This window comes from Mytilus galloprovincialis, chromosome 2 (genome assembly GCF_965363235.1).
Source record: "Mytilus galloprovincialis chromosome 2, xbMytGall1.hap1.1, whole genome shotgun sequence".
NCBI lineage: Eukaryota > Metazoa > Mollusca > Bivalvia > Mytilida > Mytilidae > Mytilus > Mytilus galloprovincialis.
In genome coordinates this window covers 112964616-112978865 of record NC_134839.1, presented here as the reverse complement: position 1 = coordinate 112978865, position 14250 = coordinate 112964616, and the positions used below count along the sequence as shown (strand labels likewise).

Genomic DNA, 14250 nt, shown 5'->3' with positions numbered 1-14250 from the left:
AGCATTTAGAGGAAATCTGATGTGGGGTAAAAATGTTTATCAGGTCAAGATCTATCTGCCCTGAAATTTTCAGATGAATCGGTCAACCTGTTGTTGGGTTGCTGCCCCTGAATTGGTAATTTTGAGGAAATTTTGCCGTTTTTGGTTATTATCTTGAATATTATTATAGATAGAGATAAACTGTAAACAGCAATAATGTTCAGCAAAGTTAGATTTACAAATAAGTCAACATGACCGAAATGGTCAGTTGACCCCTTTAGGAGTTATTGCCCTTTATAGTCAATTTTTAACCATTTTTCGTAAATCTTAGTTATCTTTTACAAAAATCTTCTCCTCTGAAACTACTAGGCCAAATTAATTCAAACTTAACCACAATTATCTTTGAGGTACCTTGTTTGAAAAATGTGTCCGATGACCTGGCCATCCAACCAAGATGGCCACCACGGCTAAAAATAGAACAGGGGTAAAATGTAGTTTTTTGCTTATAACTCTGAAACCAAATCATTTAGAGGAAATCTGACAAGGAGTTAAATTGTTAATCAAGTCAATATATATCTGCCCTGAAATATTCAAATGAATTGGACAACCGGTTGGTGGGTTGCTGCCCTCCAATTGGTAATTTTTAAAGAAATTTTGCTGTTTTTGGTTATTATCTTGAATACTATTATAGATAGCGATAAACTGTAAACAGCGATAATGTTCATCAAAGTAAGATCTACAAATAAGTCCACATGACCTAAATGGTCAATTGACCCCTTGAGGAGTTATTGCCCTTTATAGTCAATTTTTAACAATTTTCATTAATTTGGTAAATTTATGTAAATTTTTACCAAATATTTTTCTCTGTTACTAATGGGCAAAGTTCATTATAGATATAATTGTAAGAAGCAAGAATGTTCAGTAAAGTAAGAACTTCAAACACATCACCATCACCAAAATACAATTTTGTCATGAATCCATTTGTGACTCCTTTGTTTAATATGCACATAGACCAAGGTGAGCGACACAGGCTCTTTAGAGCCTCTAGTTTGTAAATCTTAGTAATCTATTACAAAAATCTTCTCCTCTGAAACCACTGGGCCAAATTAAACCAAACTTGGCCACAATCATCATTGGGGTATCTAGTTTTAAAAATGTGTGGCGTGACCCGGCCAACCAACCAAGATGGCCGCCATGGCTAAAAATAGAACATAGGGGTAAAATGCAGTTTTTGGCTTATAACTCAAAAATCAAAGCATTTAGAGCAAATCTGACATGGGGTAAAATTGTTTATCAGGTCAAGATCAATCTGCCCTGCAATTTTCAGATGAATCGGACAACCCGTTGTTGGGTTGCTGCCCCTGAATTGGTAATTTTAAGGAAATTTTGCTGTTTTTGGTTATTATCTTGAATATTATTATAGATAGAGATAAACTGTAAACAGCAATAATGTTCAGCAAAGTAAGATTTACAAATAAGTCAACATGACTGAAATGGTCAGTTGACCCCTTTAGGAGTTATTGCCCTTTATAGTCAATTTTAACCATTTTTCGTAAATCTTAGTAATCTTTTACAAAAATCTTCTTCTCTGAAACTACTGGGCCAAATTAAACCAAACTTGGCCACAATCACAATTGGGGTATCTAGTTTAAAATATGTGTGGCGTGACCCGGCCAACCAACCAAGATGGCCGCTACAGCTAAAAATAGAACATAGGGGTAAAATTAAGTTTTTGGCTTATAACTCAAAAACCAAAGCATTTAGAGCAAATCTGACATGTAGTAAAATTGATTATCAGGGCAAGATCTATCTGCCCTGAAATTTACAGATGAATTGGACAACCTGTTGTTGGGTTGCTGCCCCTGAATTGGTAATTTTAAGGAAATTTTGCTGTTTTTGGTTATTTATCTTGAATATTATTATAGATAAAGATAAACTGTAAACAGCAATAATGTTCAGCAAAGTAAGATTTACAAATAAGTCAACATGACTGAAATGGTCAGTTGACCCCTTTAGGAGTTATTGCCCTTTATAGTCAATTTTTAACCATTTTTTGTAAATCTTAGTAATCTATTACAAAAATCTTCTCCTCTGAAACCACTGGGCCAAATTAAACCAAACTTGGCCACAATCATCATTGGGGTATCTAGTTTTAAAAATGTGTGGCGTGACCCGGCCAACCAACCAAGATGGCCGCCATGGCTAAAAATAGAACATAGGGGTAAAATGCAGTTTTTGGCTTATAACTCAAAAATCAAAGCATTTAGAGCAAATCTGACATGGGGTAAAATTGTTTATCAGGTCAAGATCAATCTGCCCTGCAATTTTCAGATGAATCGGACAACCCGTTGTTGGGTTGCTGCCCCTGAATTGGTAATTTTAAGGAAATTTTGCTGTTTTTGGTTATTATCTTGAATATTATTATAGATAGAGATAAACTGTAAACAGCAATAATGTTCAGCAAAGTAAGATTTACAAATAAGTCAACATGACTGAAATGGTCAGTTGACCCCTTTAGGAGTTATTGCCCTTTATAGTCAATTTTAACCATTTTTCGTAAATCTTAGTAATCTTTTACAAAAATCTTCTTCTCTGAAACTACTGGGCCAAATTAAACCAAACTTGGCCACAATCACAATTGGGGTATCTAGTTTAAAATATGTGTGGCGTGACCCGGCCAACCAACCAAGATGGCCGCTACAGCTAAAAATAGAACATAGGGGTAAAATTAAGTTTTTGGCTTATAACTCAAAAACCAAAGCATTTAGAGCAAATCTGACATGTAGTAAAATTGATTATCAGGGCAAGATCTATCTGCCCTGAAATTTACAGATGAATTGGACAACCTGTTGTTGGGTTGCTGCCCCTGAATTGGTAATTTTAAGGAAATTTTGCTGTTTTTGGTTATTTATCTTGAATATTATTATAGATAAAGATAAACTGTAAACAGCAATAATGTTCAGCAAAGTAAGATTTACAAATAAGTCAACATGACTGAAATGGTCAGTTGACCCCTTTAGGAGTTATTGCCCTTTATAGTCAATTTTTAACCATTTTTTGTAAATCTTAGTAATCTATTACAAAAATCTTCTCCTCTGAAACCACTGGGCCAAATTAAACCAAACTTGGCCACAATCATCATTGGGGTATCTAGTTTAAAAAATGTGTGGCGTGACCTGGTCAACCAACCAAGATGGCCGCCACGGCTAAAAATAGAACATAGGGGTAAAATTCAGTTTTTGGCTTATAACTCAAAAACCAAAGCATTTAGAGCAAATCTAACATGTAGTAAAATTGATTATCAGGTCAAGATCTATCTGCCCTGAAATTTTCAGATGAATCGGACGACCTTTGTTGGGTTGCTGCCCCTGAATTGGTAATTTTAAGGAAATTTTGCTGTTTTTGGTTATTATCTTGAATATTATTATAGATAGAGATAAACTGTAAACAGCAATAATGTTCGGCTAAGTAAGATTTACAAATAAGTCAACATGACTGAAATGGTCAGTTGATCCCTTTAGGATTTATTGCCCTTTATAGTCAATTTTGAACCATTTTTCGTAAATCTTAGTTATCTTTTACAAAAATCTTCTCCTCTGAAACTACTGGGCCAAGTTCATTATAGATAGAGATAATTGTAAGCAGCAAGAATGTTCAGTAAAGTAAGATTTACAAACACATCACCATCACCAAAACACAATTTTGTCATGAATCCATCTGCGTCCTTTGTTTAATATTCACATAGACCAAGGTGAGCGACACAGGCTCTTTAGAGCCTCTAGTTCGTAAATCTTAGTAATCTTTTACAAAAATCTTCTCCTCTGAAACTACTGGGCCAAATTAAACCAAACTTGGCCACAATCATCATTAGGGTATCTAGTTTAAAAAATGTGTGGGGTGACCCGGCCAACCAAGCAAGATGGCCGCCACGGCTAAAAATAGAACATAGGGGTAAATTCAGTTTTTGGCTTATAACTCAAAAACCAAAGCATTTAAGAGTAAATCTGACATGAAATAAAATTGTTTATCAGGTCAAGATCTATCTGCCCTGAAATTTTCAGCTGAATCGGACAACCTGTTGTTGGGTTGCTGCCCCTGAATTGGTAATTTTAAGGAAATTTTGCTGTTTTTTGTTATTATCTTGAATATTATTATAGATAGAGATAAACTGTAAAAAGCAATAAATGTCGGCAAAGTAAGATCTACAAATAAGTCAACATGACCGAAATGGTCAGTTGACCCCTTTAGGAGTTATTGCCCTTTATAGTCAATTTTTAACCATTTTTCGTAAATTTTAGTTATCTTTTACAAAAATCTTCTCCTCTGAAACTACTGGGCCAAGTTCATTATAGATAGAGATAATTGTAAGCAGCAAGAATGTTCAGTAAAGTAAGATGTACAAACACATCACCATCACCAAAACACAATTTTGTCATGAATCCATCTGCGTCCTTTGTTTAATATTCACATAGACCAAGGTGAGCGACACAGGCTCTTTAGAGCCTCTAGTTACTTTTAAATATTATATTGCTATACAATAAAAGGGTTATTGCATGAATATCGGGGAATATTGTCCCTCGTAGAACATATATTGCACTCGCAAGCTCGTGCAATATAAAATTCTACTCTGGACAATATTCCCCAATATTCATGCAATAACCCTATAGTACTGAACCATAAACAGTAATTCACAGTAAGTATAATTTGCATATCAGATTTGCCAAAGGCCTAGTTTGTTTTTTTTAAGCTGTTGAATAAAAAATATATGTTTCTATAAAAAAAATGAGGATGAGTGTTGGATATGAGACGATAACCCATTGGTTTATTACAAATTTATAAATTTTGAAAGCATCTAGTACCCTGTACTGTTTCTCGTTAACGATTTAGCAAAGAACTCACAATTACGGAGAATTTCTGATATACTTTCATAGTAAAGGGAAATGTTCTGTTGGATATACCTCAATGAGACAGCAACTCAACAATACAATAAACTGACAGACTTCTGGTGTAGTTCTCACGTCCCATAGACAAGGGTCCGAAATATTGCATCACAGTCTCATCATCTTAGTTTTATACATGAGATAGGCTGGTAGTATCGTAGATGAAGATAGTATGTTATGTCAAGGGACAAATATAACAGAAATTGTTAATATGTCTACCGACCCCCATCCGATTTTAGCGTGCTATATAAAAATAAGAATATGTTGTATGAGTGCCAAAGAGACTAACTCTCAACCAGAGACCAAATGAAATGAACAACTAACGGTCATCGTATGGCCTTCAACAATTAGCAAAAAACACATGATAAGTTAAAACAGGCCCCAAAATGACATGTAAAATAATTCAGACGAGAAAACCATCGGCTGATAAATGGCCAACAACAATAAGAAAAACAAATATGGTCAACGACAACAAACGACAACGTTCACATAAGGACGACATGTCACCCTACCGTGAGGGAAATACTATAGGACTCCTAGCTGACCAGCTCAATACCGCGTGCTTAGTGGAGAAAAAACAATTTCCAAATCTAGTTTAGCCTGGTCGCTGATCGAACGATTCCCAGCCCCGGCCCCCATAGCCCAGATGAACTGGTATCTTTGTTTGGTACTGTAAAACTGAATTCACCATACTAGTAACCATTTAAAAAAAAATCGTATTCCACTATTGAATCCGTGACGTCTTACCATTTTTACATGTAGTTATTTTAAAGGTTCGTCAATAAATAATTAATAAAACGACAAAATGTCACCGTACTTTTGTAAATGGTGAGATGATCACTCACTGAGTTTTCAAATGAGATTACCGTGTTTCAGAGCTAATTATGTTTTACTATATGACCCCTTATCAGCTGCGTATATCCAAATAATCTCAGCTCAAAATGCCAGCAACTAATTGTTTTTTTTTTTAAAGAAAATAATTTCTTTAATCAGCTTCTGACAATTTTCGAAAAGATAGAAATTTTCCTTGAGAAACAATCACTTTTCTTCCTTAACTTTTTTTTAATTAGATTTAGATAATTTATGAATCATAAAGATAGTCCAACTAACTGTTTTGGCGATCAGTCGTGCAAACATTTTATAGAATAGATGTGGTTCTATGTGTATCAATCTGATGATTTGAGCCTTTTTCTACTGATTTTCATTTTTTCGTTCTTATCTTGTACTGTTACAACGTGACTGTCCCAGGTTAGTGGGGGTTTGGGATCCTGTTAACATGTTTAACCCGCCACATTCTGTATGTATGTTCCTGTCCCAAGTCAGGAGCCTGTAAATCAGTGGTTGTCGTTTGTTGATGTATTACATATTTGTTTTTCGTTCATTTTTTGCATTTAAACAAGGCCGTTAGTTTTCTCGTTTGAATTGTTTTACATTTGTCATTTCGGGGCCTTTTATAGCTGACTATGCGGTACGAGCTTTTCTCATTGTTGAAGGCCGTACTGTGACCTATAATTGTTAATTTCTGTGTCATTTGGTCTCTTGTGGAGAGTTGTCTCATTGGTAATCCTCTTACATGTCTTAAGTCATTAAGTTTAAATTGAGTGATGATCAAAGCCATATCCTAAAATATCGTCAATTTATACTTGTTTCTCTTTCAGATGGAAAGCCATTAACTCTATTCGTTCAGTCAATTTTATTCTCGCAAAAAAAAATAAATAGCAAACGCAGTTGCACATGTATACATGTAAAAAACGAAAATTATCAGCAGCTACTGAAAATATTGGACGAAAAGTGAGGCTCTCTGAAGTTTTACCGTTAGTTTCAGTTTGCTCTCCAACAGGGCATATCTTAGACATTTGTCTTCTTTATGGATAAGACCTTAAACTATTTCATTGAAAAATGTTTGGGGCATTTGACTGCACAATCGTAATTACAAAAGATAACAAAAAAATATGATGAACACGATATTAAATATATTACATTTTGTGCTTTAGATGCCTTTCAAACATGAGAATTAATCATGAAAGCCCAACTCACGAGAAATGCCCACACATATAACTATTATTTTAGATATAACAATCTGCGCAGTCCATCTTGCATATTGGATTACAGTAATACTGAACACCCCCATTGGACCTTAAGCTTTGAATAAATATAAAACTGCTTCTATCAATCAGAGTCAACAATGTTTAATATAGCTATACTAGAGACCCTTTTGTGTTATTTACCAGCTCGGGAACGAAAGTTTTATAATTCTAAGATGTGTCAATCCCAAACTGACATATTAAGCATAAGAATAGTATAAACCGTTTCAGATAATTTTACATGGGGAAACACTTGGTGGTAAGACAATTTAAGACGAATGTGTTATTATAGCTTACCAAAAGTTAATTGCATAAAGACTTGATAGAAAGCAAATGTCCTTTCATCAAAAATATAAAAACATTTGACATGTAAAAAATATATGTAATATGGAGTCACCACTTAAAATGAACACATTTTTTGTTTAAATACAGGCATTGTAAACCTTATTAGAGAACCTCAAAGACGATAGATTTCTTGCACCAGTTTGATGATGTCAATCACCCCTTTACATAAGAAACAGCAGCAGAAAGTGATATATAAAGAAATAAAAATAAGCCACAGATTGCGTCTGGAAATTTGTCCGTTTCGTCCGACATTAAGGCACATATTCTACTTATTGTTATTAACATAAATGTCGGCACTAAGACTAGAATAATGTTTTGTATAGAAAATATGGTCTTCAATGTTCCACGAATTGTTCTTTTCGGTTTCGATGGCACATGCAAAAACATTTTTTCGTTTGGTTCTGTTTTTGTTCTTCCGAATCTGAAAACATTAATATCCTTCCAGGAGTAGAATTTACCAGGTTTGAACGTGAACTTTTTAACAGAGATATTCTTATTATGAATTGATTCTCGTATAGCATCTACATTTTTCTTGTATTGAGCATAACACTCGAGAAGTTCCAAACTCATATCATCCTCTTGTAGGTCCTCTAGAAACCGACAAACAGAATGAGCCTTGTCCGTAAAGTCAACCAAAGACTTCTTATAGTTATTAATCGGCGTTAAATTCTCAAGTTCAATCGTTGTCATAACTTTGACTTGTTGTTCAGCGATTTGGTCTATTGTGTTTGTTAAGTCACGTGCTTGTTTCCGAACATCCTTAATGCAGTGCGTGGTGTTATCTTTTATGTCTGTTGACAACTTGTCCAACTCCTCAACTGTCTTCTTCACTGATCGAACAGACGTGTTTAAAGAATCCATTTCTTTTTGTAGGAACTCTCTTGCATGTTCTAGTTTTTTACCCAGTGTACATGTATCATGTGACTTGTGTGACTGTAGGATACAATCTATACAGACAGCAATGTTACAAGTGGAACAAAACATACTCAGAATATGTTCTGAATGTTCAGTGCACTGTTTTTGAGAAGACATGCCCGTGCCCATGTTTCCAGTTTCAATACGCATGATATTGAGAGTTTTGGAGGGATCGTGTTTGAATAGTTTGTGTTCGTGAATACAGAATTTACATATATCGATATCACAATCCACACATCTATACTGAGAGACCAACCAATCACGTTCACACACGTTACACGTGCTAAAGTAGGGTTTAGAACCAAGTTCATCCTGAATACAGTTGACATAAAAGTTAGGCGGGAAGTCTTTGATTCCTCCCCTCGGAACACATATATCTGACCGGCATTGTGGACACCGGAATAGCCGACCAGAAGACGAAGAGTGCCGAACAAAATCTTGTAGACATTGAAAACAAACAGAATGATGGCATGGTAGGATCCTTGGGTCGTTGTATTCGTCCATACAAATTGGACACTGGAGAATTCTTTCTCTCAGTCGCTCTATCTTTTCTTCTTCCATCATTTTCGTTTCTGAAAAATACATGATGAGTTAAGCCTTTTTCAACTGATTTTTATAGTTCGTTCTTATGTTGTACTGTTATACCACTGTCCCAGGTTAGGGGGAGGGTTGGGATCCCGCTAACATGTTTAACCCCGCCACATTATTTATGTATGTGCCTGTCCCAAATCAGGAGCCTGTAATTCAGTGGTTGTCATTTGTTTATGTGTTGCATATTTGTTTTTCGTTCATTTTTTTACATAAATAAGACCGGTAGTTTTCTCGTTTGAATTGTTTTACATTGTCTTATCGGGGCCTTTTATAGATCTTTATAGCTCACTATGCGGTATGGGCTTTGCTCATTGTTGAAGGCCGTACGGTGACCTATAGTTGTTACTTTCTGTGTCATTTTGGTCTTTTGTGGATAGTTGTCTCATTGGCAATCATACCACATCTTCTTTTTTATATGAGTCGTTTATGATATTTATATAGAAATCTCGAAATATAATATAAAACAAGTGTGGATAGTATGTTTGGATCTTTGACAGTGTTTTCTGACAAAAGGAGTTCTCTTGGTTTTCCCATCATGCCCATAGGGTCTCATATTATTTACTGTATTGCACAATGACAGCCAACCTGAGCATAAGGAGTAATTTTATTTAATACTTTAGTTTTTTATGTTCAAGACTGTCATGGAAGAGACACTTACTGTATTGCCTACCAAATTATTATGATAGGATATGTTCCACATCTTTGATTTTGGATACATTTTGTAGCTAGGAGAGGAACACATATAAGGTTCAATTATCATGATGTGATTTTTTTTTATGGGAGATGGTATCTGAGAACATGTATTTTCGTACTATTTCTATGGTTCTATTTTATAATATAATCATATAAAAAAGAAGATGTGGTATGATTGCCAATGAGACAACTGTCCACAAGAGACCAAAATGACACAGACAATAACAACTATAGGTCACCGTACGGCCTTCAACAATGAGCAAAGCCCATACCGCATAGTCAGCTCTAAAAGGCCCGATAAGACAACAATGTAAAACAATTCAAACGAGAAAACTAACGGCCTTATTTATATAAAAAAAATGAACGAAAAACATAAACAAACAAGACTAGTTTTTCCGATTTGTTTGTATATAAGCAGTCAACGTGTCGTCATATTTGTTATAAGAAACATATGTAGCATATTTTATTGCAGAGTAAAATATAGATTTTGAAAATTGAAATTCAGCCTAAAATTGTAGAAGTATTGGCAAGGTAACTCAATGATGCAATTCTTTGATTTGTTATGAAAAATTAATAAAAAAAAATCGGACTAAGAAACAAGATTGGTGTTTAACGAAATTATATGATGCAGATTATTAGAAAGTTCCGGTAATTTCTAATGAGGGGTTTAAGACCAGCGGATATAAAGTCCATGGCAGGTTCAAAAGTATATCATGTGATTAAGGTTCTGTGAAAAATAGTTATCAAAAGTACAAGGATTATAATTTAAGACGCCAGACGAAGTGTTACAAAATTCTGTCTAGCGGTTCAGAAGCAGTAGCAGACACAAACAGACGGAATCGTAAAAATTACTCTTCAAAAAGGGATATCATTATGCGGGAACCATAAAGTTTAAACATAGAAGAGCAGCCCATACTGTTCGAATGTCAATAGATTTTTCTTATAATATTTATAAATAAACAGCTGCACTACCATTAATTAAGTCTCAGACGTCATGTCCTTTGGCATAAATTAAGACATGTGGGTTAGAGGGACAGATATATGTACCACCAAACTAAGTTTATATCTTCCATTAATTACTGTTGTTATATAACAGTAAATAGATTTATACAAGTCTAAACTGTAATGCCTTAGGTTTCATCAACCAGGTGAATCTATTTAATAACAAAATACGTATTATTAATAATACACACATACATAATATATCAATACCTTTATATATACAGATTTAAATTTCGTCATTTTGAATATCGTAATAAAGAATCGAAATAATATCTTATTGAATAGTTTGACACACACACACAATGGTTTTATTGATACTTAACATAAAATAAGATCTCTCCAAATGATCGCAGACCCTTCAAAGTGTCAGTTGGACCATAGAATGTGTGTCTTACATTATAGTGAACGATATCAATATAATTAAACTGACATTAAAGGGACTTTTAAAATATCGTCTTCTGTCAACATTCCTTGGATGTCGCATTTGTTTGGGTTTCCTGATAAGCAGCATATTTGAACTAGGTGTCTACGTTGCCATATTCTCAGAATTGAATTAGGTATTTGAAACTGATGAAAGACAAATTGTAGTAAATTATTTTTTTTTTATCAAGAACTGAATACAAACGTGAACCAGTTTGTATATTTGTATATAGTTCTGTCGAATAGTCGGTATGCTCAGCACAACTAATTTCCTCTTAATTCATGCATTTCAGGAACCTAGAAAAAGTGGCATTCTGCTTATAGACTGACGTTTAAGTGGCATATAGTGTAAGTACCGACTCTTCTGGTGATTTCGAAAAATTACTGAGGAAAAGTTTTAATACAAAAAAAGAGATGAGGTTAAAACAATGATAATGATACTGACATCCAACTGTTATAGATTATGTATATAATATTCAACCTTAAATTCTGCTGTTGTTATTCTATATTTTCTTTTGTTTGTATAAAATAACACACCCCCCCCCCCCCAACCACCACCACCACCACCACCACCACCACCACACGACGACCGACAAGTATGTTCAACCGCGGTCACAGATTTTGTCAATCTGTCAACAAAGATGTTTCAAATAAATCTGAAACTCAGCTATATATCTAAATTTTTGTTTACACATATATACGCAATAAACATGGTATGAAATATACTTACATATATTACTTAAGTTATTAATCCATCAACAAACAATCTTAGTATTGATTTGTGTATTGCTCAGACATCTCACTGTGTACAGTAAATCTTTTGTGTACTTCATATTCTCAGTTAAGGGTAAAATTAACATTAAGTTCACCTATTTTCATTTGTATGTCGTTGACCCGCCTCAATTAAAGATGATGTGAACATGGTGAATGGATATCTAGAAAAAGTCCAATGTAACACAAAAATATTTCCCTTAGGCCTATCCTTTGTGTTTCTCATTTCACTATCTTCACTTCTTTAACGTTCGCACATCGTATTTGTGCTTGCCATATTAAAACCATAGTAAGATTCTTATTTTTATATAATATGAGAACCGAAACGTTCCAAAATAGAAAATTTTACAATTATCATCCCAGACATTTTTACAATACTTTTGCGGCTAGGTTTGAAATAATTGTATAGGGAGTAATCGAAGTAATAAAACTAGGCACTTAAGGGGATTTTGTAGATTTTGGTAAAACTCTGTGTTTGGTTGAACAGCGTGACTGTTAAAATAAATGACGGTAAACATCGATAGATCTAGGTTCTGATATTAACTACCAAGTAAGCTAAAGTTATGAGCGCTTTACATCGGACAAATGTTCCTAGTGAAACGGAGTTTTTTCCAGTAAAAAAAGACTCGTGCATATGTTTAGTAAATATTAGGTATGGTCGAAAATCCACTATAGAGGTGTTGATTTAATGAAAATAAATGAAGAAAAACAGTATTTTCCACTGAGTTAAACATTTTATAAATTTATTATAGGATTTAATATTAAATTTAAAATTGAAACAGAGACAGTGACCGGCCCTTATATATATAGTTGCTTAGACCCTTTTCATTTGGACTTATGTCATTGGAAATCATACCACACCTTATTCCGTATACATACCACACATGTGTATTGCAAGTCTCTTGTTACAAAGGGTCAATGTGCGAAAATTAAAGGAAACAGATAAGTTCTGTCTATTATTATTGTCCTGTCATTTTTCTAGTGCATTTTAATCCTGTCAGTAATATACCATATATACCGAATGAATCTTTTGCTTATGACATGTATATATCTAACTTGGGGCTTCATATACTCACACATATTATACATATATATACTGATATTAAGTCTCAGTATCAAAGTATCAATGTTCAGGTTGTTTAATACAAATAGATAGATGTCATTCCCAAGGTCTAAATAGCCAATCTATCAAAGGACATATACAGAAGATTATCAGTCATGCAAATTGTGTGTAGTAAGAAGTATCCATGTGTCTTGACGGAGATAGTATAATATGATGAGTAACTGTTTATTATCTTCATTGATAACCGGTTCTGTAAAATTGCAGAACTATTTTCCATTCCGGTGTTTATGTTTGGTCGTACAACCAAATTATTTTTCAGTAGACAAAATATTCCTTCATTAATTTAACGTGTAAAATTCTACATTCTAAAATTTGTTTGTCATATCATGGAAGTATTATATTGACAGGGTCAATATTAGACTTCCATGGTCATATGACATTCTGTCTCCGAAACTTAACCAATTTTAATCTGTCTAAAAGTTGTCTCGGTGGTGTAAAGAAAGGGGCATCTAAAATTATTCTTGCTGCTCTTTTTGTGAGTTTCATTAATCTCTGAATGCATGATTCATTACAACTACCCTCATACTGTGCAACATTAGTAAACTATGATATTGCAAAAATATGAGAATCATATCTAAAATATTTTTTTGCAGTCTTAAGTATTTCTTTATTTTGTTTGAAATATATAACCTGGAGCTAATGGTTTTAAGAAATTAATTGATTTGCTCTCTTTTTCCCCCTTTTCTTTAAGTTTTCCAGTCTTCAATCTAAATAAAGCTGATTTATAACAGGTGCATACGTGGCCTATTTCATTGAAAACAAGTTTATATGAAGTTATATACAAAAAAGAACGGTGCAGAGATAACCGAGACGCAGTCGGATCAAACCGTTTCCAAATAAATCGTTGATCTGTTTTAATTCCGAATACATTTTGCTTATTTACAATTCGCCGTTTCAGAATCTAATGCATCCTGGGTAATATTTTCAAAAGCGTACACCAAAGCGTTTTGATTGGTTTAAAACGTTATAAACAATGGAAATTTAACCAATGACGTGACGTTATTTTTACTTTGGGGTACGAACAATGAAATTACCCATGATGCTTTAGATTCTGAAACGGCCAATTTATCACTAACAACTTTTAGCTTGTCCAAGGAATTGTATTGTGAGATCTCACCAGTGGTGGATCCAGGGGTAGGGTTTCGGGGGTTGGAAACCGGCCCCTTTTTTGGACGATCCGGCAATGCATTTGAATGAGGACCAGTGGCGGATCCAGAAATTTCAATAAGTGGGGGCCCACTGGCTGTCTAAGAGGGGGCCCGATTTCGTCACGCTTCAGTGATTCCCTATATAAGCAACAAAAAAAAAATTTAAAAAGGAGGGGCGGGCCCCTGCCCCCCCCCCCCTAAATCCGCCTTTGAGGACATATAGTTGGACCCGGCCCCTC

At 34.4% G+C, this 14250-nt stretch overlaps 1 protein-coding gene across 2 annotated transcripts; it reads right to left on the bottom strand.

The window, feature by feature from the left end:
• Nucleotides 1–6592: 6592 nt before the first annotated feature.
• On the bottom strand, nt 6593–12132 carry LOC143065434 (E3 ubiquitin-protein ligase TRIM45-like). 2 transcript variants are annotated; one of them, XM_076239002.1, is made up of 2 exons: nt 11696–12132; nt 6593–8835 (listed from the first exon to the last, which is right to left on the bottom strand). In XM_076239002.1, the coding sequence occupies exon 2, from the start codon at nt 8825–8827 to the stop codon at nt 7502–7504; it is 1326 nt and encodes a 441-aa protein (XP_076095117.1). In that variant the 5' UTR covers nt 8828–8835; nt 11696–12132; the 3' UTR covers nt 6593–7501. The 2 variants fall into 2 exon arrangements, with proteins under 2 accessions (XP_076095117.1, XP_076095116.1); XM_076239001.1 differs by having other exon boundaries at nt 11700–12132.
• Nucleotides 12133–14250: the final 2118 nt, after the last annotated feature.

Excerpts from the sequence above, each read along its gene's own strand:
- LOC143065434 (XM_076239002.1), bottom strand. The coding sequence starts at position 8,827 with ATGATGGAAGAAGAAAAGATAGAGCGACTGAGAGAAAGAATTCTCCAG.